We start from the raw sequence: 27,317 nt of genomic DNA, 5'->3' as shown, positions 1-27,317 counted from the left end.
GACAAAACATTTTTTGTGACTCTTTTTGGTAACCGAGTTTGCAAAACTACTGAAGGGAAGTCCACATTATCCTACAACCTCCAACCATAACCAATGCCTGTTTTCCTGCTGCAACAGAACAGCAATCCTAGAATGACACAACTGAACATTATGGAGAGGAAAATAGTGCTTAGAGAGTTAATACAATCTGACAGTTCCTTAAGGTACCATTTAATTACTGCATTAAAAAGCAATCACCAATTTCTATGTAAGCAAACCATCAATAGACAGCTGCTTACTTTTATTCAAAAAAGTGTCCTTTCATAGGAGAATGTTTGTCTTGCATACCTGATAACTAAAAATTCAGTTATACTGGATTACTAAAAAAATACTAGATATTGCAAATGGTTTACAAGCCAGTCTTTTAACAACAGTGCCTTCATGTGTTTATTATAGGCATTTTCTTATTTTAAAGCTAAGATTCACTATGTTTTGTAGTTGTAATTCTGTCCTCCTACACAGCCACAAGCAAATTAGGCCAATTCCAAACTATTTGTAAAACCTCCTACACAGAAAGGAGTTTGAGATTTTAAAACATATGAAGTTTAAAATAAACAAAGTCAACCCACCAGTGTCATAAACCTTGTGAACTGTCAATTTTTTGTTCTAGCCTAATAAGGCAACCCGAAGTATTAAGAACCAAAATGTGAGAATGACTGTCCTTTGCCAGAGGTTGCATCCACATCATGTTTAATAACATTTTAATAATGTTTATTATATAAGTTTCCCTAACTATCTTCTAAACTTACTTCTACATTTGGCATCTGTAACATCCTGTGGCAATGAGTTCCACTATGTAATTATGTGTTGCATGAAAAAAATGTTTATTTTAAACCTAGTGCTGGGTAAGAGCTAGGAGTCATCAAAACTGTATTATAAGAAATGATGAATAATCATACTCTCCCCATTTTCTCCATAACATTAGTAGCTTTATATGCCTCTTGTATTTCTTTGAACTCACTTCTTTTCCAAGCTGCAGAGTCCTAATAACCCTGTTCAAATACAGGTACCTCTTTCCCCATATATAACCTGGTTTATCCTTACTAAAAGAAAGGACATCTGCAATTGTTTGTACTATTCCAGATCGGCCATGGATGTCATCAAGATCTTTGTATAGAACTATAATGCAACTTCAAGACTCTTTTTTTGAGTAGTAACAATTTAGACTGCCATGCATGTTATTTAGCCACTTCCCTCCTGGAAGCATTATTGTACAATATTGTATAGTTAATGCACTTGCCATTTTATTAATTTGTTATCTTCTATTATCTTCTCACAACTATTCATGTTCACAGATTTGGGGGTCTTAGTATCATGAATGGTGTATGTGTACAAGCTGTTATTTTGCTGTTTAGCCCCTTTCACAGACTTATTAAAGCAGCAAAGTACTCCACATAGATCCCTGTAGGAGTCTACTCTTGGCTTGTGATAACTGATCTTTCATTCTTATCCTTTTTTTTCCCTATCTTAGAAGGTTATTAACCTGAGAGGCCTTCTCTCTTACTTTTGTGACCATCTGGTTTCTTCAGGAAACTTTGGCAGCAGCTGTCACAGACTAAGATGGTTAGTTCATACAGGATATATAGTTCTAAAATAACCATGAACTCACATCCAACCAATTTGCAAGCTACAATCTGTCTACAACAATCATGTTGGCTCTTCTTTACTATTTTATATTCTCCATGTACATGTTCATTTTTTGTGTTTATAAACACACAACTTCTCATTTGACTCTATGACAATTTTGTTTAATTTTGATAAGGACAGAAATAAAACTTTCTGGGCTGTAGCCTTGTCATGGTTTAACCCCAGCTGAAACCAGGACAAGCTTCATGCAGATTATGCTGCATTTCCAAACTCAGTGATTCCAATTACTCCAGACCTGTTGGGTGTACCCTGATTAGTCCAGGCAATTTGTTATTATTCATTTTAATCGGCTTGTTCTAAAAGTTCTTTCCCTAACACTTGAATTTGAAAGAGACCATCTGAGACATCTTAAGTAAGCTCCAGTGCAGGAAGCTTCATATACCCTCTATAATTAACACAAATGCAAAAAAAGTCTTTGTAAGAGTTGCTGCTAAAGATTTATCTTCTGCTAGTGTTCTCACATCTTGATCCTTACTGGGCCTGGAGACTATTAGTTCTCTTGCTTCTGATGTGCCTGAAAAATTTCTCAAAGCTCTTTCTGTGCCTGTCTTCTGGTTTTCACGCACAACTTACCAGTTTTGCATCCAAATGTTTCCCACATTTGGTTACAATTCCTACTTTATAAAGTGTCTCTCTACCTATTACAGATTTCCCTCCTTTGCAGTTTAACAACACTGAGTTTGGGTTTTATTCCCCCCTTGTGATAGATGGCAGATATTGACTCTAACATTTAATATGGTAGCTCTTGATACCACTAAAAGCCTTATCCTTTTAGCTGTTCCTTTTAACAATTTCCTAACAAGTTTGCTCCCTTAGGCATAGTTCTCTCCATAAGATGTTACTGCAATATATTTTACACTTGCTCTTAAAACAACATGGAAATCGTATTCATTTTGGTTACTCTTGTAGGGTAGCTTAACAGTAACTTCATCTTAAAACAGGTCTTATGCACTGCACATTTGTCAAGAGCTACTCCTCTTGTGAGCTGACAGCTTATCAGGAAACCCAATATATTGTTATTCACTTCTAAATTTACTGAGTCTTCATACACGTAACAGAACCATGTAATAACACAAAATGCTTCTTCCCTCAGCATCTTACTTTCTTTAGCACTTCACAGTAATTTTCCATCTCGTTTACATGGTCAACAGTCCAACCCTCACTGTATTTTTATCTATTTGCACACAAATTCAAACTGTAAGTGTACTTTCTTGTCTAGACATACATAGCTTTGACTATAAACCCTAACATATAATAATGCATCTCCCAGAGTACAGTTTGCATTCTCATCTCTATATAAACGTCTGCCCTTATACTAACATCCTCTTGTACCAATTTTCTGAGACGCCAAACATGTCAATATCTGGATTTCAAACTAGCATTCCAGCTCTCACACTCAATTTTTCACATTTCAGATTTTGTCCAGAAGCCCATCTACAACTGCTACTGGTCTAATTGTCTTTTTCTTACACTTTATAAAGAGAAGCAAGCAGTAAATACATACATGACGGTGTTAATCCCTGACAGTTGTTGAAACATCTGCAGACCACAACCCACAATTAAGGCTCTTCGAGTTGGAGGATATGTTAGCATTCTGCAGATCACAGGTCCAGCTTAAAAAAAAACAAAACACAACAACAAAAGAATACGTAATAGTTCTTAAGTGATCGCTATCAAGACAACGTTCCCAGGCATAACAGGCTTTGCACCTTAGTTTCAAACAAACTTGGATTATTTTATTTTTGAACAACTTGATCATTTCAGTTCTGCTTTTCTGCACTGTAGTACAAAGATGATTTTTAGGAAGCCCAGGCAAAAAAGGAAACAATTTATGGACACAGCATATACTGATGGTGGCAAATGTACAGGTCTCCCATATCATACTAAAAGATTGCACATCTGCTGCAACTGAATGTACTCAAAGTTATCACAAAATATCGCTGTTGTTTCCTTTCTAAAAGCTCCCACTGTTATTGAGAGGTTATTTCAGAAATGCCATTACTCAGTGCTCAGATCTGGATCATGCAAAGTGTTCTCCCTAGTCCCGCAAAGACCCAATTTCCACAAACCAGTTGCAAGTGTGGGTACTTTGAAGGTATGGGATAGATCTATTTTGCACAGCTATAAGGCCAGCAGAGGGAGCATAAATTAAATTTTTTCCATACCTTTGGTAGCAATGGTATGAGGCTGCATTCAAAAAGTAGAAAACAGTTTGTCAATGAAGACAAAACTAAAAATTTCTGGCAAACAGAGAAAGTTTTCTTCTCTGTTAACTTTAAATTTTCAAAGTATCCTATATAAAAAAAAAAGCAATACAGAAAGCTATATGATGTCAGGCAAAAATTTAAAATACTTGACTCCATTATTCACTTGAATTTCTTTCTGCCCAGAGTGGTGTTTAGGGCAGAACATAGTCTGGTGAAAAATTCTATGTTTTCTACATCTTACCACATCTGGAATACCCACTCAGAACACCTAATATAGACCACAATATGTGTAAGTCCAAATAGTTGCCATTTAAAAAAAAAAAAAAAGAAAAAGAAAAAGAAAAAGGAAAAAAAAGAAAAAAAAAAAAAAGGAGGGGAAGAGAGGCTATGTTTTTACATTTTCAAAGCCTTTCCTGAAAATACAGAAAACATTAAATGTATTGATTCAGCATAAAAACCTATATGGGTCTGTTAGTTAAGAATACTTTACATGCAAAGAGTTTCAACTTCAGAAAGCTGGCAATCTGTGAACAGTTTCAAGAGTGGAACTCAAGAAGGGAGTTTAGATAACATTTTCTTCATTGGAAGATAATCAGACCTGCCTAAGAAAAACTTATTTTCATTTAAACATTATGGTGTTTCTAATTCACATCTAAATTGTATCATCACTTAACTTTGCTTCTTTGTTATTAACAGCAGAATGCAATCTGACAAATTTTTCAGCTGGTTTCCAAGTAACATTAACATTCAGACAGGACACAGTCCCACCTGCCCTGCCATATAGCCACACCTCTACCTTCAAAATGTCTCTTGAGTAAAATCAACTGATTGATAAATAGACCAATCTATATATCTGGTAAGATATTCTCAAGCAAGACACATGACATTACTGGGTATATCAAAGGGTTCAGTAGTCAAAGTGGCATTTCCTCGGTGGAAAAACAACAAAACCAGCACTCACTGCTAGCTAGGAGCAGTTTGGAGCTCAGACATACTCTTGGATTTCTCCTTGACTCCAAGCTCCACAAAGAAAAAAGATTCACTAACAAATGTAACTATGAACCTTAATTCACCAACAGGTTTTCATACTCAGCATCACACCTGAGCATGGAGGCTTTGGGTTTAAAAATGTTTATCTGGCAACTGTCATGCAGCATCCATCATGAACCCAGGCTGCTGAATGCCTATGAGAGATCTTCCGTTCTTCATAAACTTCCTATAAAGTCCTTAATGGAGTTCAAAATCCATCTTATATCTTCAAAGGACCCTAGAGTCCACCACCTTGAAGTCTACCATCAATGACTATGCTCATCAAATAAGCTGGAACTCTACAGCAGGGGCTGTTAGGAAATGAAGCAGAAATGTCCTAAGGAACTGATGCAAGGTTTTTAACAATTCCTCATCCACTCGCCTATTTGATGAAAGTTATATAACACTCTATTCACAATACAGCATTGTACAAAACAATTGGAAAGAAGGCGTTAAAATGAATAGCTAGAAATTAAAGCAGCTGTCCTCAGACAATGGCTTGCAACTCAGAGGGACTCAGGAACTCTCAACAAAACTTCATCACACAAATCAGTTTGTACGCCTGAAGTGGGGCCCTGCAGAAATTTTAAGACCATGTAGCAAAGCTTAGGCCTTTACATTAGAACTTTAGACTTTAGAATTTTGGTGCATCCAGTCAGCTAAATGCAGTAAGTACTTGGAATTTTTCAGACTTCTGATTAATTGTGTCAGAAAAATGATGCTAAAAATCATCATACTGGTTCACATCAGATTTAAAAGTTTCACTCCAAATCTGTACATGGCAGTCACACATATCAATAGGCATACACAAAATTAAAGGATTTTCTTTCATAAAATTCACAGCCTTCAGGTTTACAAACCAATAAAAGGAATGAAAGAAATAAAAGAAATTGTTAATCTCTATATTAAAGGAGCTTTACAAACTCCACTAACAAACTCAAAGGACTTTGACTGCAAGGTGTCTGTTTTTAAAACAGAAAATGTGTGAGACTTTTTATTAAAATGATCTAGCCCTAAAACTAACTAAACTATTTTTGCATTTTCCTATTATCAATTCTGCCATCCATCTTCTGTTGAGTTCATACATTACAACCTTCTTAAAAATAAAAAACTCTAGGCAAAACATGGTTGTTAACAACAGAGAATGAGTCTAAACTAAAAAATTAGTAACAAAAGTTTTCAGAATTAAATACATTTTTCTTCTGAAAATAAGTCTGAAAACTGAAATTGTAACTCAGGAGTTTCTGATAACCACTAAATCTGCTGTTAGTTATTACAATAGATTCAAATAGCACAAAAACAATACAATCATTAAATCTTTAAAAAATGGAGCAATTTAATCACTCACAGAGCTAGAGGGAAACAGATGATGCAAAAGATACATCACAAAAAAAAATTAAACATTTGGCAATTTTTACAATGGAAAAATAGGTATTTGTCTCCAAAAGTCAATAATTTTTGTTTATGATACTTCTGCCTTAATTGCTGTTGCTTTCTTTTCAGCTAGGAGATTTAGAAACATTCCTGCTTTTGAACCACTTCATTTGAACTTGAGAAACCACCGATATGTTTGTTTTCCTTCTTCTAATCTATGAATAAAAATGAAGTCAAAAGGATGAGACCTCCTAATGTCATGATTAATTTAAAGAGACTAGATTTGGTTGGACTTTTTGTGCTGTTGTTTCAGATAATTACTTTATTAAAGTAAATTAAGTAAATTTCCTTAATGCATATGTTTACAAGGGTTCAAAATATGCTACAGTAAACGGCAGCTGAAGCTTGGTCTAGTGAGAGTGCAAAATGGCTGCAACAGATAAAGAGCAATGGAAAAATAAGGATGCTGCTGTTGTAGAAGGTGACATTACATTAAGTGGCGACACATGAAGTGGATTGCTGTGGTCTAACTGGCTTTTTCTTAGCCTGGTCTAAACTGTCTACCTAACTAGACATTCATCTTATAAGCAAAAGACAAAAATAGGATTTGGAAGTTTGGCTTCACATCCAAAAAACCTTATTAGCTTACGCTGAGCTAAACAGGAGGGGAGGAGCTGTTCTTGTCAAATCATTACTTCTGGAAAGTGAGTGATGCTTTCTGAACATTACAGTTTATGAATGGTTATCTGAAACTTTTAATGCCAGCTTCCTATATTTTAGCTGTTTTTCTTGTTACTAGGCATAACCCACAAGTAAGTTAGGTTTAGAAATTGTGAGTCACCTGGTAAGTGATTTTGATTTTCCCCTGTAGGTGAAATGGATTGTATGGTGATCATAGGAGCTTGGGTGCAAGCCACTGCCAACTAAAAGAAATAGATACTTTTCAGAAACAACAAATCAAACAAACCCTAGTTCTTAAAAGGCGTTTAAATAATGAAAGCTAAAAAGCAGAAGAATAGGTATCAATGATATGTCAGCATCTCCTTCTGAAAATGTACTGCATACACTTCCAGGGAAATAAAAATATTGTAGGTAGACATAAAAGCCAACCTAAAAATCCCCCAGCAAATGTAGGCAGACATCTGATGCCTGGAAACCTTGCGATCCCCCATCCCTCAAATTATTAGTACAATACCTGGTGAAATTTCACAGCCAGGAAACTACGGTTAGAGACTGGGCTCTGCCAAAGTAATTTGCAGGATCAAACATTCTTTTGCCAGCTAATCTAGGTAACAGCTTGTAGCAACAGCTTAAAACCATGTAGGGCTCCTGCCAGCATTTTGTGTTCTTGCTGTAGAGGATTGTTTCCAAAAAGGCAGACTTAGCTAAGCAACAAAACAGTCACTCATCAGTTTAGCATCAACTAAACTCAACCTTCATATTAGTTTCTCAGACCTGCTCTTGTCCTAATGCCAGTCAATACCCTCTCTTCCATCTAGATAAATCTTCAAACGACTGTTCTACAGTTAGAAATGGGACAAAAAAAGAAACTTCGTGCTGGTGATCTGGATAACAGAAGACAGACATGGGAACCATTTCTCTATTTTGTCTTTTCTTACAAAATGACAGCTTCCAACCCAGCTTTGTCTGCATCATCTGCAGAACATTCCTCCACCTAAGACTCCTCCTCTAAAGCACATAGAGCTAGCTATTATTTTCTGCATATGAATGATATACTAAAGCAAATACCGTTTCCCTCTCCTGGCCTATTACATGATTATTTTCTGAAAGTATCAACTTCATTCATTTTTCCTTTCTGTAAAATTTACCAAATCACAAGAAAATAGAAGTAGCTTTAAGATCAAAACTGCATTATTTATCCTGAGGAGATACAAAACAATTTTATTTAAGTACTAAGCTCTTCCCCACTGTCTCACAACATTTCCAGTAACATTAGAGGAACCACTCCCAGCACTAGAGGAAACTTCCTACCTCATATAGTTCTCTAATCCTTTGAGAAAGCTCAAAAGGTTGCTTGCTTGAGTCTTTTTTTTTTTTTTTTTTTTTTAATGGCATAGCCCCCCATCAGCCAAGAATGAGAAAAGACTGTCAGTTTGCCTAATAACTGAGTCTTAGCACTCTTCAGTTTTCCACAGCAAATACATGCAATGGTATAACAAGACAGCCTGCTCTAAAAGCAAATAAAAGCTAATTAGATGTAACCACTTTGGTTCTAGAGAATTGGTCAGTGCAAAGAGCTTTTCCATGCCTAGATGAACTGAAAGGGTTTTTTTGTTTGCTCAGGAAACCTAGATTTCAAATAAACAGCCCCTCTAAATGATCTTTTTAATCCACACACTGAGAACCGAAACTAAGAATAAAGATTTTTTTTTTGTTTTGACAGCAAGTTGAGTTGGTCTTTTGGGAATCCTGAAAACAAAGCAATTTTCTTTTATCTGTAAAAGGAAAAAAAATATCTTTCCCCGATACCAAATTCTTTGATATAAAGCTTTGGCGACGGAAAATCTATATGACTGAGTACTTGCACAAAGTCACCAGCAGTTAAGAATACCTCTGAATAGAACAAGAAGCAGTGGCAGTAGGGAAGCAACAAAAGGAGTGCATTTTGGCTCTGTATGACATGTCCTTTATAGAAAACAAACTACTTGTAGTGAAGTCCTTTAAAATTGGAGAAACCATGACAAAACAGATAACAGAGAAGAGTGGCCGTTTACATGATGCCAGCGGGAGCTGAAAGAAGCAGCCACAATGACCGACAAGAGTCCACGCGGGTAGAAGACGGACCCCAGTGTGGTACTGTCAGACCTGTGGAGTGGAGGAATGAGGGAGGGGGAGGTTTACCTGTTTCTTTGATAGGAAAACGGGTAGGGACAGAGAAAAGCAAGGATCACTTTGTGCTTTCCTTGTAGCTGTGGCAAGCACCTTAGAAATAAAGCGATAGGTATTAAGGCGGACTTGTGCATACTTGCAGCCTGCAATGTGGTTTTAGCAAACAAACATTTCTTTTCATGGTCTGCTCTAGAACCACTTTACATAGGAAACAGTAATGTGAGCCTCACTTAAAGCTTGAGAAAACAGATGAGGAAAGATAAGATGATGTAGCTAGCATTACGCAGGCACAACCAAAATAAGCCAAGTGTTGTAACAGCCTGAAGAGCTTCCCACTCCACTCTCATCAAGTAATAAAGTGCAGAGCATTTAGCAATCTGGAATTAGAAAGCTTTTTTTCTTTCATTTTAAGTTGAGAAAAGACAAAAGAAAATTGCAATCAGGGCAGTTTCAAGAGTGCCTTTTTGTGTGTGTATGTGTGTTGGTGTTGTTGCTGTTGTTTTTCAATTAAAAAAGCACCAAAAAAGCTGATGACTCAGAGTTCCCCCCAACCCAGCCAGTAACGTACTCGCAAGCTGATCTTCTCAGCTGTTTATTAACACCCATACAGATATTGTATTTTATTTCCTGGGGAACACACTTCAAGACTTACAATTTTCTCAATTTTTTCCTGGCAAAAATCTTACTTTAGTGATATTATTTTCTCCCGCTCCAGCCCTTGTTTCCAAATGAAATATCCCTGGTCCTGCCCTAAGCCAGTAGCTTAACAGTGAAAATAGATTTCTACTCCTTGCACTCCAAAAGAATGAGACATAGGGACACATTCCCAGGAGGGAAGGGGAAAAAAGGGAAATTTAATAGAACTGAGAAAGGAGCCTGGAGGTCTGTGAAAGTCTCCATGGGAACTTAAGGATACAATCTGTTGCATGTTCACTTTTTTTTTTTTTTACTTTATTAATAGCACATTTAGTTTAGACCACCTCCTTAAAAGCTTTTTAAAAAACAATTTATTTAGGGGGCCTAAAAAATTCCTCTCACTTTTTAAAATTCAGATGCCATTAGCATAAGAGCTTCATTAAAAATAAAAGTAAGGAAAAAAGTTAAATTAGAGATGAGGTCCACATTTAAACAGATTTTAAAAACCTGTTTTGAAATCAGTACCATTTTAGCACAGCTCAGTTGGGTTCCAAAACTACCAGAGAGGAGCAAAATCAAAAAGTCACTGTAGGTTAAAGTCAAAGTACTTTAACTTTGGCTTCCTAACGACGAGATTGCACCATCAATGGAAGTATAGATGACAGACAGCACAGTAGACCAGTTTGAAGCTAAAAATATTAAGTCTTAAGAAACTGCTTCAACATTTTTATATTTTTAAACTGAAGCATTTAAACTTGAGCACAAAGTTGAGTTCCACTGAAGACAGGACAGATGAACATTCAAGCACTTCACTGAACTGCAGCATAAGATTGTACCTTATCTAAAAGTACTAGCTCATTTTCTACATTTTAGTATTAATCATCTTCTATCAGAAACACAAAGGGCTCTAAGACAACCATTACCACTCAACAACAGCATGTTTTTCAGCAGAGAAGGCTGACCATATCTTGGGAGGAGGAGCAGGAGCATTGCCAGCAGGTCAAGGAGGCAGTTCTTCCCCTCCACCCAGCACTTGCAAGATGCACAGCTCGAGCAGCACACCACATTGCTGCATGAGTCTGGAGGAGAACCACCAAGGTGGACAGGGCTGGAGCACATGACATAGGAGGAGATGCTGAAACAACTGGGATTGTTCAGCTTTAAAAGAGAAGGTAAAGGGAAAAGCCTCTGTTGTCTACAGCTACCTAGCAGACGGCCAAAGAGAAGACAGAACCAGGCTCCTCAGAGGTGTGCAGGGGTAGGACAAAAGGCAACAGAAAAGTTGGAACGCAGAAAATTTGGACAAGATGCGAAGTCTGTTTATTTTGTACCATGGAAGCGGTCAACCATAGAAAGAGATATGCAGACAGGTCATGGTCAAAACTTCAATGAAAAAGTTCCTGAGCAACCTGCTCTGACTTGTCCTGCTTTGATTAGGGATTGGATTAGACAACCTTCAGAGGTCATCTACATGATTCTTACATGAAACCCACATCACTCTAAGATTTGTGCTGGTACTGGTTATTACAGCCAGTAATAATGGAAAAGTAAATTTGGTACTTCACGGTAGTCGAAAAAAAAATCAAACCGAATATTAGGAATTAACAGACTATCAGGACACTATATGATAGTGCACTTCATTCTACTTCTATTTAAACCTTACTGGCTTTCCAATATGTATTAATAGTAGTATTTTCGCAGTTATCTTAAGAAACAGTGACTGAAAAGCATCCTTACATACAGATCCTGTAAAACTCAGCCATCTCCATACCGCCAACAGCAGCTCCACCCCTTTTTGCAACTTCAGTCCTAGGCTTTATTTATCAAGAACCTGTCAGTCACACTAGACTGACAGCTTTTACCCTGAATTTATAACCTCTGCAGAGAATACAAATCAATATTGAAATCAGCAAGTGTAAAATACTCAGTTGACAACTCCCATAACTGCTATGAAATATGACATGACAATAAGGGAGAGCTTATTTCAGCCTTTCAATATATAAAGGGAGCTTATAAGATAGATGGAGAAAGACTTTTTACCGGGGTCTGTAGCGATAGGACAAGAGGTAATGGCTTTAAAACTAAAATAGAGTAGATTAGACTGGATATAAGGAAGACATTCTTTACTATGAGGGTGGTGAGGCACTGGAACAGGTTGCCCAGAGAGGTTGTGTATGCCCCATCCCTGGCAGTGTTCAAGGCCAGGTTGGATGGGGCTTTGAGCAACCTGGTCTAGTGGAAGGTGTCCCTGCCCATGGCAGGGGGGTTGGAACTCGATGATCTTTAAGGTCCCTTCCAACCCAAACCATTCTATGATTCTTAAGAGCTGTGTGCAGTTCTGGTCCCCTTTGCTTTCTCACCCTCATATCAAAAAAAGGAATATGGTAGAAAAGGGGAAAGATTGAGAAAAAGGCAAAAAGAACAATCAAATTAATGGAAGGGTTCCATGCAGCAGTAGTAATACTATTTTTACTGGGCCCCTGGGTACTAAAATGCACATACAATTATACCATATTAGTGTACTTATGTCTGGATTCACAACAAGCTAATATTAACAGTCTCTTTAGGGTGATTCTGCCTTTATTAGCATAATAGGCCTCTGCTTTAGCTACAGATGAAAGCGACAAATCAAGTACACTCTCCCTCAAGCCATAGGAAAAAATAGGAATTGGGAGTATTACAAAAGTTTCATAAAATCAAAAGTGGCACAATGAAGGTGAGTAGAGAACATAGTTGTTTCAAAATAAGACAGAAAAAGGCCTGTATAAAATGTCAGATGCAAAATCAAAACATAGTTATGATTCACCATCCATTGGCCACTATCGAGACAGAAACGGTGGTGAGATGGCCTTTGTCTGACACAGCATGGCCATTTTTACCAAAGCGTGAAAAATCCACAGTGCAGTGGACGTATGGTTCTTGTCTGTGGTCCAGAAGACAGGGACAAAGGGCCAAATTTTTGCTACTGCAGATTATATCTTGCTGGAGCAGTGATTCCAAATCAACCACCTGCTTAAGCATTATCACTGGCTGAACTAGTAATGATTTACAATATAAAAATGCAGAGAATATATAATAATCTCTTGGGCTATGCGGAGAACAAATAATAATATCTTGGGCTATGATCCTAAGAAGTGTTTTTATCACAAGAACTGAAGATTATGAAAAGCTGATGTTCATAACAGTTTTCAAATCTTCCAACTTCTGGAGGATTCACATACAGCCTATGTGAATTTGTATGTTCCAGCCACTCTGGAGTTTCAGACATGAAGTACTTCACAATAAAGTATGATTCTTCACAATTTTGCATCAGATATAATCATTAGCATCAACACAAAACCAGCATGGAAGCAGTTTACTTCTATTTGCACAAAGAAGAAAGCCTATGGAGAATCAGATTAGTAACCTCTTTTGATTCATTTTATAATGCTGTCAGTGTGAGCAACAAAACTCCAGCAAGATGCACAGACTGTTTTTAATGTATCTTCACCATGAAGTAAAGTCTTCCTGGTTTCCAGTAATTAGACAGAGACTGCCTCTGCATAAACTTCTCGAGTTCCTCAAGAGCAATTTTTGCTAGTGTCAGTGATACTGACAGTAAGTAGCTGGATCTATGTACAATTGTTTGTAAAGCTGAAATATTTTTTGCCTGTTAATAGGAGAACATACTGCAGACCTTGCTTTCATTAAATCATTTTTTAAAAGTAATTTCCAAACTTGACACACAGATGTCCCTTATCATCAGCTGTGACTAACTTGGTGAACAAAGGCTCCTAGATGAAATGGAATTTAAAAAAAAAACAAAACAAAAACAAAAAACAACACACTATAATGCTGCACAAAACAGCAAGCAAAAGGCATCTTCCTGCATCATGATGCTGGTTTTAGGGAAAATAGAATTAATACTCCATAATGGACAGTTCAAGGTCTCTCATGTACTATGGAATATATCTAATCTGCAAGCTGGTTTCCTTACACAGAGTGGAAATCCTTCTGATCATTTTCAGCATAATGAAGACAGAATGGCATTGCCTAAATGCAATGTTTATTAGCAGTTTCTTTATAAATATAAAATAATTTAGAAGGCAATTCTTTAAAAAGCTGTTGAAAATCCAGTAGAGTGTAAGATAATGCTTGATCTCTTTTCCCCCAGTTAAGTATGCACTACAAGATAGAATCATGCAGGACAAGAATCTTTTCATTGCTTCTGCGCAACCTCACAGATCTAGCGGATAGAAAGGAAGATGATAAAGATTGTATCAAATTATTTAGAGACCTGAGGCCCATTTTTCAAAAAGATACAGGAATTCCCAGAGATTTCCTCATGAATTTCAATTAGATTTTTATGCTGATTTTATACTCTCATCAAGTTAACACACCATCTAAAAGAAAGGACAATATCAAAATGATAGACATTGTTCAGAAAGCACTAACCTGGGTGTATATATATAAAAACTAGTATTTACAATGCATCTCAGTCTTCCTCTTGTGCTCCCCTACTGAACTCCATCTGTTTTAAAATTTTAAACAGAAATTTTTAAATTTTGGACAGACATCACATTTTTAAGCTGTATTTCTTGCGCAGCAGCTTACAGCTGGTCCTAATTAAATAAGGCAGCCCAAATAACACAAGGAAAATGGAACCATTAAGAGTGGAACCAAGCCCCACCAGAGCCGCCATTTTGAAGGGGCACATTTCCACTCCATCACCACGTTCAACCATATTCAAAGCATTTAAGTGACCGGTCATTTCTCAGACACCTGCTGTGATCTGCCATTTCAATGTCAACAGACAGGCATTTCTTTCTTTGGCAATAGATACTAACAATAATGTTAAAATACCACTTCTAAATATGTTGCAAGAGAATTATTCTCTCAGAATAAAAAGGAGCATCAGGATTTCTTCAGTGTTAAGAGTAACAGCAAACAAGTTTCAACATGGTAGTGAGAAGAAGCACAGCAAGCTTTGGCCTGCAACCCAGTGAGAACACACATGAGACTCACAAGAAAAGTGGAATATTTCAAAAAAAATTACATACTTTTTGATGTAACTATCAAGGAGTCACACTGTTACACACTCCATGGAAGATATACAAAGATCAACTGATCCTCAAATACACCCTGGGCAAGGACAGGTCCGTTTGTACTCAAAAAATCCCACTTTAAAGGAAGAGTGCACACATCTGCTTCACTCACAAAGGTGATCTGCTTCAGGACCACAATGTTGGCTGTCCACACAGACCATGATACATTACCATGTGAAAAGACACACAGTTTATCATGGAATAACATCTAATTTTTCCTAGAGAGGAACAAAGCACTAAGAAAGCACCTGCACACCAAAAGATGAAGGGGAGGTTTTAAGTAACATTCACAGCACAGACTTGCCCCGGGGCACATTGCTTTCTGCCAGGATGTGAGGAGATGCAATTTCAGACACTGCTCTGCTGGCAGGAGGCCCTTGTGGAGAGATGCTACCAAAAATCCAGCCAGGTTTGGGATCAGGGGTTGTTTGAACTTGCTTTGTTTGGCAAGGGTTGATTTTTTCCCCCATTATTCTGGTACAAGGACAGCACTGCCGAACCAGCAGAGTCCATCCTACAACTGCATTCTGTACAGAGGCTGTACTTCCAATGGAAGCAGGCACGGCTGTCCCTCACCCCTTCCCACCACTGTCACCTGCTAGGTACCGCGGGGCTTAGTGCAGAGGTCCTGCCTGCAGGCAATAGCTGTGCTGCTGCAGACCCCCAAGGCCACATCAAACACTGGGTTTTGGTACAGGGCACAACTGTTTCTTTACTGGAAGATCATCTAGGACAGACACAGTTTTGATTCACGTACATACTATATTAAGGAATGGAAGCTCCCAACTCAGGGCTCAGCCTAGCCTGTGCACAGGTGCTTTGGTTTTCAGCTCTGAACAAGGGCAAAAACCACTGTGAAACTCAAACTGCCCTGCAACACTGAAGAACACAAGGGAACATGCCCTAGTCACTAAATGAAGACTGAATAAAATATAAGTAAAAACTGGATTGGCACCAAAACAGTCCTTTCCTTTGAGCTGGTCTACGTACACCTTACAGACTATAACAGAAAATCACTATTTTAATAGAATCAACATAACCATCATAACTAAACTTAAGATTCTTTGGGTTTTGTAGGCACTACTAACTCCCTGAAGCTATGTCCTTGGGTCTATATATCTGCGTCAGCAACCTGCTTTCAGATCATCCCAGCTGTCCCTAAAGATGCTACATGGGAACAAGTTACATTCAGCTTCTTCCTAATTTCAGTTGCTAATGCTCATTTTTGCAGGGAGACAAAAGAGCAATGACAGAAACAGAATCAGCAACTATGGCAGCACCAGGGCACATAGAGCAAAATCAGTAAATATACATGTAACATATACAAGAAAACTCACGTTAGACTAATAGTTACACATGGAAGATGCTGTTAGAACAAGCTATTTAAATATTTTTGGTCTGCTCAGGTTCCAGGCCAAATCTGCTGGAGTTAAGAAATAATACCAGGGAAAAACCATCTGCATTACCACCTTGTTGACATTTTTAAGGTTTCAACTTTAACATTATGACTTGCATAAACGCAGCAGGCATTCTCAGTTGTAACACAATTTCAGAAAAATTACTTAAATTCCTTTCTTAAAGGCAGTAAGAGCCTAAACTGCATTAAGGGAAGAAGCTGTTTTTAGGACCAACATGAATTCTTACCTAGGGCTTCAGAAGCACATGTGCACTGCCTAAAGTCAAACATGATGCAAGACAAGCTTCACATAGCAATTGACAACATCCCAGTGGAAGTACGTACTCAGCAACTAGAGGTTACTGAATAGCATTTCAGTTTCCCCAGGAGCTCCTGGTTTCCCTAGATTTAAGGGCAAAAAATATCACTAGCATAGCTGGAATTTCAGGTAACCTTCCTGGCTTCAGGGCAAACTGCAGATTTCCCTCCCATGATCAGCCAGAAAGATTGGCTGTGGCACAGAGAAGGGGCAGAATTTTACCCAGACATGCACGTCCTCTCTAATGCACACGAGCTACTCTTCCAGGATGTTTAACTACTTTCCACAGGCAAAACAAGTTGTTATGAAAAATACATGTTTCAAGGATAAGCACTAAAAAACAGAAATAGTATCAATTCCTACCTCCTGTTTACCCCAAAAAAGAGAGGGGGCAAACTGCATTTAGAATTTGTCAGGCTGCAGAGACCGATGAACCTGAAGGCATCATCAAAACTGCTTCATACCATCATGAGTTATAGCAGTCTGGTTGGCACTGGATTGAGTCAGGAAACAATGAAAGTTAATTTTCAGTGTCAGATATAAGAAGCATCTGCATCTTTATATGGACACCAGGAAAATATTTTCATGTTTCTCAGTAAGAGCATCATTGCCCAACTGTGCCTTCTGCCACCTGTCACCAACCTATCAAGCAGGCTGAAAGGAAAAATTCTTGGGCAGGAAGTCCTGGGGAAACTTGTAAACAAAAACAGAGGGAGAGCAAAGCTGGAAGAAAGCTGCAGTGTTTAGGCCACCTACGTTTCAGGGTGGATTTCCAAATATCTCCATTCACTGACCTTGTATTTGCTGGCTTTCTCTGAGCTGCCACTTAGTCACTGAGAGAAATTGCTACTGCTGATCATGAAGGCTGCGAAGCTAATCTGAGAAGCTAATTCAGTTCCATTCTCCATCTATACACATCTTTATACATTCTCCACCTATATACACCTATATGCATTCTGCACCTACACACCTACGATGAAGACACCAGCACACAAGCATGGGAGAAGGTGGAGAGTGGAGGTAAGAATGACTTGCCTAACTACAGCACATGGGAAAAAAAAGGCAGATATAAAATCAAGTTTACAACATAGAAGTGACACCACCTTTGATGAGTTCACACTCTCAGACTGACTTAAGGCAACCAGACAAACAGAGGAAGTTTTCCATTTTGGACAGCACTAGGGTAACATATGCTAGACAATGATAATTTTTCATAGAAACACTGATAGAGAAGGAAAAAGCAAAGTATGCCTGCAGTCATAAACTGATTTCTGCAAGTGTTTTGCCAAAGATAATTACCAGCCTACGAATGCATGCAGGAATCGTCATTCAAGTACCTAACATTCATCTAAAGGGAATGGTGGATGTTCAAGATCAAATATAGTAAAACTTGCAGAGTAACGCTGAGACACAACAGCCATCTGACTTGATCTCCGCATCTGACACACTAAAACACAAATGAATCATTTGCATTACCAAAAATTACTCAACTGTTAATTCATACTTAGTAGAATACACTAAGTGCAAGCTACAAGAAAAGTTTGGCCATAGCATGGTAACTTTGAGATTGATTCCACCACAAAGAAAAGTAGTTTCCTTAAGGACAGAAAATACTATGAAGTCCTCCCCTCCTTGGAGAAGTGCTAACTTTGACTGGGGTAAGGGGAGGATACACATAAGACCCCCCACCCAATTATCTTTACATTTAACAGTACGCCTGTACATTAAGTTATACAATGTATTTTAAGACAGAAGCTCACTCATTTGTGAAGAAAATTAATTCCTCTGGGCAATACGCAGTTTAGGAAGCAGTACAACCACGTGCATCTTGGCAAGTAAGGCAGTGCAGTAGGCAGGGATCACCAGGTCGAAGTCGTTTGAAGCAGAGGTCCCTAGATGTACACGACACATGATTTGTAGGTTTTATGTCAGACTAGATTTAGCCTGGTCCCCTAGGCAGAACATTGCCACACATGGGCTGTTAGAACCTGCCCTGAGACTCTATCATTGATTTGAACCTTCACATCTCCAAAAAAGTCTGAGCACACTGAATGCATCCCTGGAGCGGACCTCTGTTTAATTACCCCTGAAGGAAGTTACCCCATGGGCACTAACACCACTTTGCAATCTGACCAAAGAGTACGTGAGGGTGATGACAGGAGATGCGAAGAGACTCACCACAGAGCTACGCTGCTGTTTGGAGACAAAATGCTGAGGCAGATATAGTCAATGTATCTTTTAGTAGCTGACAGCAACTGGAATGGTTCTGCATAAAACCATGCTAGGAAAAAAGCAATATAAGCTGCTCCTGTGAACTATCAGGTTTTATTTAAAATTAATTTAGAAGAAATATAGGACAAAATTAATTCAGTATTTTGTAACACTAGCACAATGTATTTAATCATGTGGCAGCTCCCTATAGGTTTGAGTCTTATTCTTTTTCCTGTCTTTCCCCCCGCCCCCCTGCCTCATTACTAGTTTTTCAAGTTCAGCCTAAAAACTGAGAGTCACCTCAGGTCCTTTACCACTCTTGTTGATAGCTTTTGACAAGAAACAGAAGATTTTTTTTTTCTACAGAATAAATTTTTTTCTCAACAGAATTGTAAGGTCCTATTCCCTCCAGTAGGGATGTACATCTTTTTACTAGACAAGCTTAGTAAATGATAAAAAACATGGTGGTTGGAGTGGGAGCAGGGGAAAAATAAAGGCAAGTTCTGAGAGCTGGTTATGTTCTATGCCCTCTTCTTGCATTCTGAACTTTCAGGGACAACCGACACACAACAAGTGAGAAAGAATTTCCAATTTTAGAATAGTTTCATCAAAAGAGGTAGGGAAAGGTTGAATAAGTTGGCTTTTAATTTTTAAAATCCATTTAAAGAAGTGTTTACCATGTTGCTACTGAAAGTTGTTGGAAACTAAAAGTATGCTTTCAATTCAAATAAAAACCAAACCTTGTCCGTCAGGAACTTGCTTTCAGAACAAATTTAGGTACACATTATTGTTATTAAGCCAATGGCAATGTGAACACTGGAGAGATTAACTTATCAATGTTACTGCAATGTGTCTCCATACTTCCAACTTCAGAGAAGGCCTCTATTTAAGTGCATTTTAAATTTAATGGTTTTGATACAAGCCTTCACATCAAATACAAATTACTTTACTTTCTGCTGTTCAATGACAACACTAGCTTTTCTTTGGACCGACATGCACATACCTTCTGACCATCTGAATGCAAGTCTCAAGGCAGGTGTCCCATTCTTGCAGTCACCTGCAGCATCCCAGCTCACCTCCTCCTTCCCAGCCTCGCCCTGCGGACACTGCTGGCCATTTCACAGCAGTCGGTGAGGTCTCAGCTCCTCTGCGTCTCACAATTCCCTCACCAGGTTGGTGCCGGTTGCTTAGAAACACCACAGGAAAGGGGATTTTGTATCGGCTTTAGATAATAAGCTCAATTGATAGCAGCCGACTAAAAATTACATTCTAAGTTTTTCCATATTTCAAACCAACCTTTGCAGTATTAAGAAAAAGCCATGACATTTAAAGAAGCTGAGCAAGAGCCAGGACTGAACTGGGACAAAGGAAAGCAGAAACCCGCGGTTGTGAGTCTAGTTGTAATTTACTGAAAGAAAAAAAAACCACCAAACTTCTCAAGAGGTAGTTTTGAAGAAAACAATTTGCTGCTGTCAGATGAGAGGGCTTAGAAGAAAATGTTTACTTGTGCCACAAAAATACAACCGATCTCTCCCACATTGACTCCAAGTCCATCAGGGCATTTACAGCTGGCACCTCCAGGTGCATTGCAGACCTCTGAACAGGAATGCTGGCTCTTTCACTTTCAGTCCAGATGTGGGAACATCCACCAGCAGCTGTTTCTGCTTGTGTCACTCTGTGTATCGTGGGTGGCAGCTGGCTGACAAGGTGATCCAGGTGACAGTGAAACCCAGGTGACTGAATGGGGCATTTTGCAGGAACACTACACGCTACATTCTGCAGCTTTAAAATAACATATGAAAATGGAAGTGGTCCAGTATCACTTATCATTAAAGGAAAGCACACAAGTTTCCCCTGAGAAACACTGAGGCTAGGCTGTAACTCACCACCCACAATGGACAACAGGAGAAGCAGCAAAGATGTGGGACTGAGTGACATTTCTATCAGCAAGAAACACCTTAAATTAAAAAAACCCCAACAGCCTCTACAAAAGGAGCTGGGGAGGCGGAAGCTTGTGGGAGAGGACCAGATCTAGAGGGGTGAACCCACACACATACCAGCAAAGGAGATCAGCACATGTTGCCCTTATTCGAAAAGGACACAGAAGGGTAGATCTGGCTCTAGCGCCTGGAAGCTTTGCAGCTGAGTCAGGCGACTGCTCTTTCTTCTGTGCTCGCTACAGATGGCCTGCAGCAAGGGTGCTGTCCTATGCCGCTGTGAAGCCAAGTGTTTACCTCAAAAACACCCAGCAACCCTTTGCCACACAGCTCACTCACATGTGCTCAAATCTTTCACCAGTATCCATCACAGCAACAGAGAAATAGTATTGTATGGAGGAAGCGCAAGCCTCCCAAGATGTGATACATGATGCCATTTATATTAGAAGAGAGGCTGAACATTTTTTTTTTACATTGATTCTTCCAGATAATTCACTGTAAACTAACTTGTGAGCATAAGTCTGTAAGAAATTAAAGTAATGTCATCCCCCTGTGCTACAATACAAGAATTCAGATTTTAAACAAGAGACCTTTCTCAGTAAAGGACAGCAACTCAATTCTGTGATTGAGAAGAGCAGTATTTCACTTCACCATTCATGTCTGATAGATAGTATTGCAATGACATTGATTTAAAACAGGAGGCTTCTCTATTCTCAGTGGACAAAGACAATGATCACAAATGTCACCTACGTGACACATTTATTCCCAGGCCCCAAGTATAGAGAAGATCTCAAAAGTGACATAACAATGGCAAAAACATATAGTTCTGTCTAGAAGAGAGACATCAACATTTAAGTAAACATTTCAGACTACCAGCATACAAAATGAGCGCCAGCATACCCTTTCCTCTGTGCAAGGTGACACTGAACCATCCTGACTCTTCAGCCCATGAAGCTCTACCAATATGTACTGCCGTAGGAGAACAATCCCCTAACTCAGCATTTGTTATCCAATTTCATAATGTAAATCAAGCCTCTTAACATCCTTCCTAGCACCACATTTTACTTACACTTTGTTCCTCCTGAAGGCCAGGTATTTGTTTTATAATCTCAAAATTCACCAATGACAGTAACTCCCTGTGACATTACACCAGAAGGACCAACTGGAAAGATTGTATAGATTGTAAATTTTCCACAAATGCATTGTGCAACTTTTAAACAAGTAAAGAAAAGTCTTTACACTAAAAACAATTAAAATTATTCCAATCTCAAGCACTGTGACACAGGTCTAACATCTGCGTCTCCACCATCTTCCCTTATTTTACAAGGATGGAAATAAATATTTAAGAAGGCAATAAACACATTAATCTGTCACTGAAACAGTGACTTCTGGCTGTTCACATTTGGTATATGCTGGAAGGCAAGTATCAAAGAAATGGGGATACTAAAAAGCAGAAATCCAAAATTAATTACAGCATGACAACAACTTTTCAGTTAATAAGAGGAGAACAAATGTTTATTTTTTGCTTGCTCTTGCTTTCTCAAAAAGCACCACCACCAGCAGTCTGGCATTAAAGAAAAAAGTGAATAATGCAAGACTTTTCAGAATGAACTATACAAATAATTCCGTTACTTCTTAAAGTGTACTTCATGTTTTATATACAAAATAGAGAAAAAAAATCCATAGACTGTATTTTAAAAGAATTTTTCTTACACTCAGTGGACATACTCAGTTTCAAGAATTGAAGAAAAGTAAATTTAACCTGGAAATGTATACAGATATGTACTCAGAATGAACATTTCAGCCATCTCTTCCAGGTATACCAAAGAAGTGCATCTGATGGTCTTGCTTGACCCAGAAGTAACAAATCCTTCTGGACATGGATAGCCCAAAAAGGTCTGAATAGAAAGATTCATTAATGACTTATCCTTGGGGGAGGGGTGGGGGGGCAGGGGAGAAAAACAGTGCCATTAAAACACTTTTAACAAGTGAAAAGCACTTCCCTTCTCCCTGCTCTTTTTCAGAGTCTGGTTGTTCACGCTGATATTGTAGATTCTCAGAATTATTGGATAAATTTCAGTTGTGGCTTTTACAAGCCCAAGTTTGTTTTTCATGCCAGTATGGCAACACTGTCATAGCATGTGCAAAGTGCCCAGATTGATCTTTTGGAAAGTACATGAACTCAGAGTAGGATATTGCTGAGATGCACCACTGCGTCACTCATTCACAAATGATGCACTACACTAAGTGGAAATTATTTTACTGAAAATGTTACCTGATGACATAATGCTATCACAGAAGTATCAAAAATCCATCCTAATCCCAGAAATGATCACAACTTCCTGCTAACATATAGGCAAAGTTTAGGACATTGTTTCCAAGGACTAATGCACAAGACTCTGTATCCTTCTGGATGTGGACATCCTTAGTAAATAAGCTATAGAAGAAAAGAAAATTCACTTAAGGCAGGCTGACATAACAGATACAGACCAAAAGTAAGCATGGGCAAAATTTCAAGTTCTGATTTCCCTAAAGTACAGCAAAACCTGCAGTTGCAAGCAGCAAGTCTCAGTTCAATCTTTCCTAAGCATTTCTTGTAGATACCAATTCATTAGCCATTGTTATTGAAACAGTCGAAGAAACAAGAAGTACCAATCCCCATAAAGTACCACGAGAATTAAAGAAATCAAAAGACAAAGGTAGATCTCAAGAAGTAATAAAAACAGGTTAAAGAAATGAAGAAAACATGAACCAGCTAAAAGCTGTATGACAACAAGCATTCCCCAGAGCTCATGATTCAGCAAGTCTGTACTTCAAACATGCATCGGGAATTAATTTGTGACTCCTGTTTTGACTAGAAAGCTTTTCATACAAATGTGGATTTCACCTTGGAACTAGTCAAGATGCAATGCATGTGGATTGTCTGTCTGCATCTGGTTTTGGGGATGCATTGACCTAGTTAGCTATCTAATGCAATTTTTGGTGATCACTTTTTAAGTTTTTTCTTTGTGTTGCTTAGTATTAATTTTTGAAGAGACTATAAAGTATTAATTTTTGAAGAGACTATAAGAGTGTTACTGCACCTGTGCATGGCAGCTCAGCTCAGATAATGAGAGCACAGGAACAGGCTCCATTGATGGTGCTGGGTTTCTAAAACACTTGAGAAAAGCATTACAGCACCCTAAGCTTGTGAGAGAAAACAAGTCAAGCACCAGGCTTCAACTACAACAGTAACACCAGCTGAGGCAGATGTCTGTGACAGCTCGTGTGTTGCACTAAGGGTTTCAGACTTGTGTGAGACCTACAGGCCACAGAGACGTCTTCCTCACAGGCATCTAGAATCCCACCACAAGTCAGTGATAATAAGTTGTTGTTTTACCTGCACAGAAATTACTCAGACCAACCTCCAAACAAGGGTATACAAGAGAATATAACCCTGAATGAATTGGGACTCTATTCAAGGACGAAGGTGCTTAAGCCATGGAATAACAGCCTGAACACTTGCTTGGTTTAGCAATGTACCCACTTGGGTACATTTGACAGAAGTGTCAGTACTAAGCCAGCTTCATCAACATCCGCGCTTGGAGCTTCTGAAGACGTGCCACCCATGGCTGGCATGCACCCTCTGCCCCCCACTCAAGGTGCGTATATGTGCTCAGGTACTTTAGCGTAAAATTTTGAGGATGGCCTAGTATTGCCAGGGGTAGTTGTGGAAGCTGAATCCCATCACAAGCCTCACGCAACCCTTGGAAACTTCCTTAGGTGCAAAGCCCTTGCTTGTTCTCTCTCTGTAAAGTGGGATTAATAGGACTTCATTGCATTAAGGATTTTGGAAATACAGTTATTCAGAAATCAAGAGGTGCGTACTCTTTATATAGGGGCATTTCCTAATCAGATTGCAAAACAACAAATAACTTTCCTAAAAAAGGCTAAAGAACTTCGTTAACCGGAGGCAAATCCTATAAAAAAATCAGTTCAAAAAACTGAATTAGTTGCTGTAAACTTTTGGAACATTTTAGTTGTTACCTTAAAAAAAAAAAAAACAAACAAACAAACAAAAAAAAAAAAACCCCACACATCTAAACATATAACAACTCCTGAAAAACTGAAAAAACCCTCAGATTTAAAAAAAAAAAAAAAGTTACAGAATTAAAATCATCACTTATGTTCCACACTGTCATTAATCTATGGTTAAAGCTTAAGTATGTGTAACGTACTAAAAGTGTGCATAGGGAGACCAGGCAATTTCATGGATGATAAATCAAAAATCATCACAAACTTGAAGAGTACTTGGGTAAAATATCATACAGGCTCAGGCTCTTCTACTCTTTCCTAGCATTTGCTGTTGACTACTGCTGAATCAAGATTGGGCTAATAGGACTCCATAAACAAATACATAAGCAGAATTACAGGCAATTTAATTCTTTCATTTCCATAAATGTGTGAATGATTCTCTTCGCTTCTGCATGTCCTTCTAATATTACTGCTGAATGCTCTTCTGGTGTTGCCAACACATACATTTTGTTAATTAAAAAAATCATGCAACTACCTGTCTGCAGTCACTTAGTGCATACATTACCTTTAGTAAATGAGACAAGAATAGTCATCTAGCAGCAGATTTCTTACCACTAGAAGATGCCATGTAACAGTGAATAGTAAACGGTGTAAGCACTTTTCACAGGTGACACATACAGTATGTGAACTATACTGTGTCTCAGGAACATGCTGTAGTCAAAGCACTTAATACCTTGGGTCTATTCTCAGTTCCAACAGAAATTAAATCACACTGCCTCAACTATTCTTTCTGTGGAACAGCAGATTGACCTCGATCTCTCATCAATGAAGCTGTGTAAGGACCACCACCTATGGGCTATCCAGTACCGAGAATCTTAGAAGAGTAGAAGAGTTATAAGAGGAACTGAAGCCTTTATTTCCAGCCACAATACTGCAAATGGAGGAAAACAGGAGAAAGTGGTTTGCTTGCGCTTTTAAGGAGTTTGGCTCCATGCTGTGCTTCTGAACAGTTCATGAACACAGTGCAATTTTTACAGTTCAATAATACATGGGTTTTTTTTAAAAAAAGAGGAAAAGGCAAAATTTTCTTGTTTTCAGGATCACCATTAGCCCACAATTACAAGTTACTTTATCAAGCACATAAGAAGTTCCCTAAGTCATTCAGTTACCATAGTAATAGATGTTCTTGCACGTTCTTACTAAAAAATATACATAGCCCTTACAGGCTACACCCGATGTTCTCTGCTCTATCTACACAGAAATATAAATCACTGAAAAAACACCATGCAAACTCTCTTTAAAGACAAATAAGACTTTGCACTTCATATAACCAAATCCTTCAAGTAAATCACTTGCAAAAATTTTTCCAAATGAACAAGTACATTTAATACCTTCTTGAACTAATTTAAGTGTTAAATCCAAGTTCATTCTACAGGTGAAGTTTGGATATAATGCATTACTACAACTCAGGCCCTAAAGGCAACACAGATTGTAAAAGCAGTTTATACATCATTCAAGGTTTATATTCTTAATGGAACTCAAATTGTAGATGATACTTTTTCTCTTTGTAGCCATTTCAACTACTATAACCTGCCACAAAAAATCCTGAAAACTACTGTGTTCATCACCATAGCAACAAAATACTACGCTTTTGAGTATGATATTATATAGGATTCATACAAAATTTATTAGTAGTTTTCAATTACAGTAGTTATGTCTTACAGTTAGAACTCACAAATTTTGCCTAATATAACACTAATGTCTCAATATCATTATTATAAAATGTAAGCAAAAATTACATCTGATACTGATATCAGATATGCAAATTTGCAAATATGTTAAGAGTGTAGAGGGGAAATTTTATCACCAAATAAAACTAATACATTTAAGAAGAACCACAGGACGAAAAGAGGATTGTTTGAAATTATCCAAGTCATGATAAAAGAAAACTATTTTAAACTGCTGAGCTAAAATTAAAGACAGCTCTTCAGATTCATGAGGTTCCAAAATACAAGGTGGGAAACGGCATATAAGAGGTTTTGCAGGTTAATTTCTCTCTACTGGAGTTAGAGAATAAACGAACAGAAGTTTATCAGCAGGGCAGAAGAGTGCAAGCTTATAAAAACTACACTTCAAAATAACTCTCAGTTGACTTTGAAAATCATTTTCAGCTGATAAGAAGAAAAAAAATTATAAACTCAAAGCATATTAGAAGCCCTTATTTTAAAGTATTTTTGTGATGTAGTATCTCCTAACATACCCATTATAAATTGCACAGTCTAGTAAAATGCAGCTGCATCCATGAATGACCAGTGAACGTTTTCCAGAAGTCACATTTTTAATGGATCTGCCTGCACCTGAACAGAGAATATCTTGACCTCCATCAGTCACATTTTGGAGGGGGCTGTCAAAGACAGTGCTATACAGACCAGCTGATATTTTGTACTTGATGCCAGGCTCACACAGCACAACAGACGACTGGCTGCAGATGGTAGGGAATGTTTCTGGATGAGAACAGAATGCTAAACTGAGTGATGACTTCTCAAATTTGTAAAATAAAAATAATTTGCCTCA

General features: G+C 38.1%; 1 protein-coding gene across 2 annotated transcripts in view; it reads right to left on the bottom strand.

Annotated features, from left to right (window-relative positions):
* The window catches only part of SLC2A13 (solute carrier family 2 member 13), a 166,399-nt gene that overhangs the window by 82,934 nt on the left and 56,148 nt on the right, over positions 1 to 27,317 (bottom strand). For both annotated transcript variants that reach the window (XM_030014611.2, XM_030014610.2), the window contains exon 4: positions 3,191 to 3,299. In XM_030014611.2, coding sequence (XP_029870471.1) covers positions 3,191 to 3,299 — 109 coding nt within the window. The remainder of the gene's footprint in view (positions 1 to 3,190; positions 3,300 to 27,317) is intronic.

The sequence above is a fragment of the Aquila chrysaetos genome, chromosome 5 (assembly GCF_900496995.4).
Source record: "Aquila chrysaetos chrysaetos chromosome 5, bAquChr1.4, whole genome shotgun sequence".
NCBI lineage: Eukaryota > Metazoa > Chordata > Aves > Accipitriformes > Accipitridae > Aquila > Aquila chrysaetos.
Note: the sequence above shows the minus strand (reverse complement) of the source record. Positions and strands in the feature narration are given on the sequence as shown.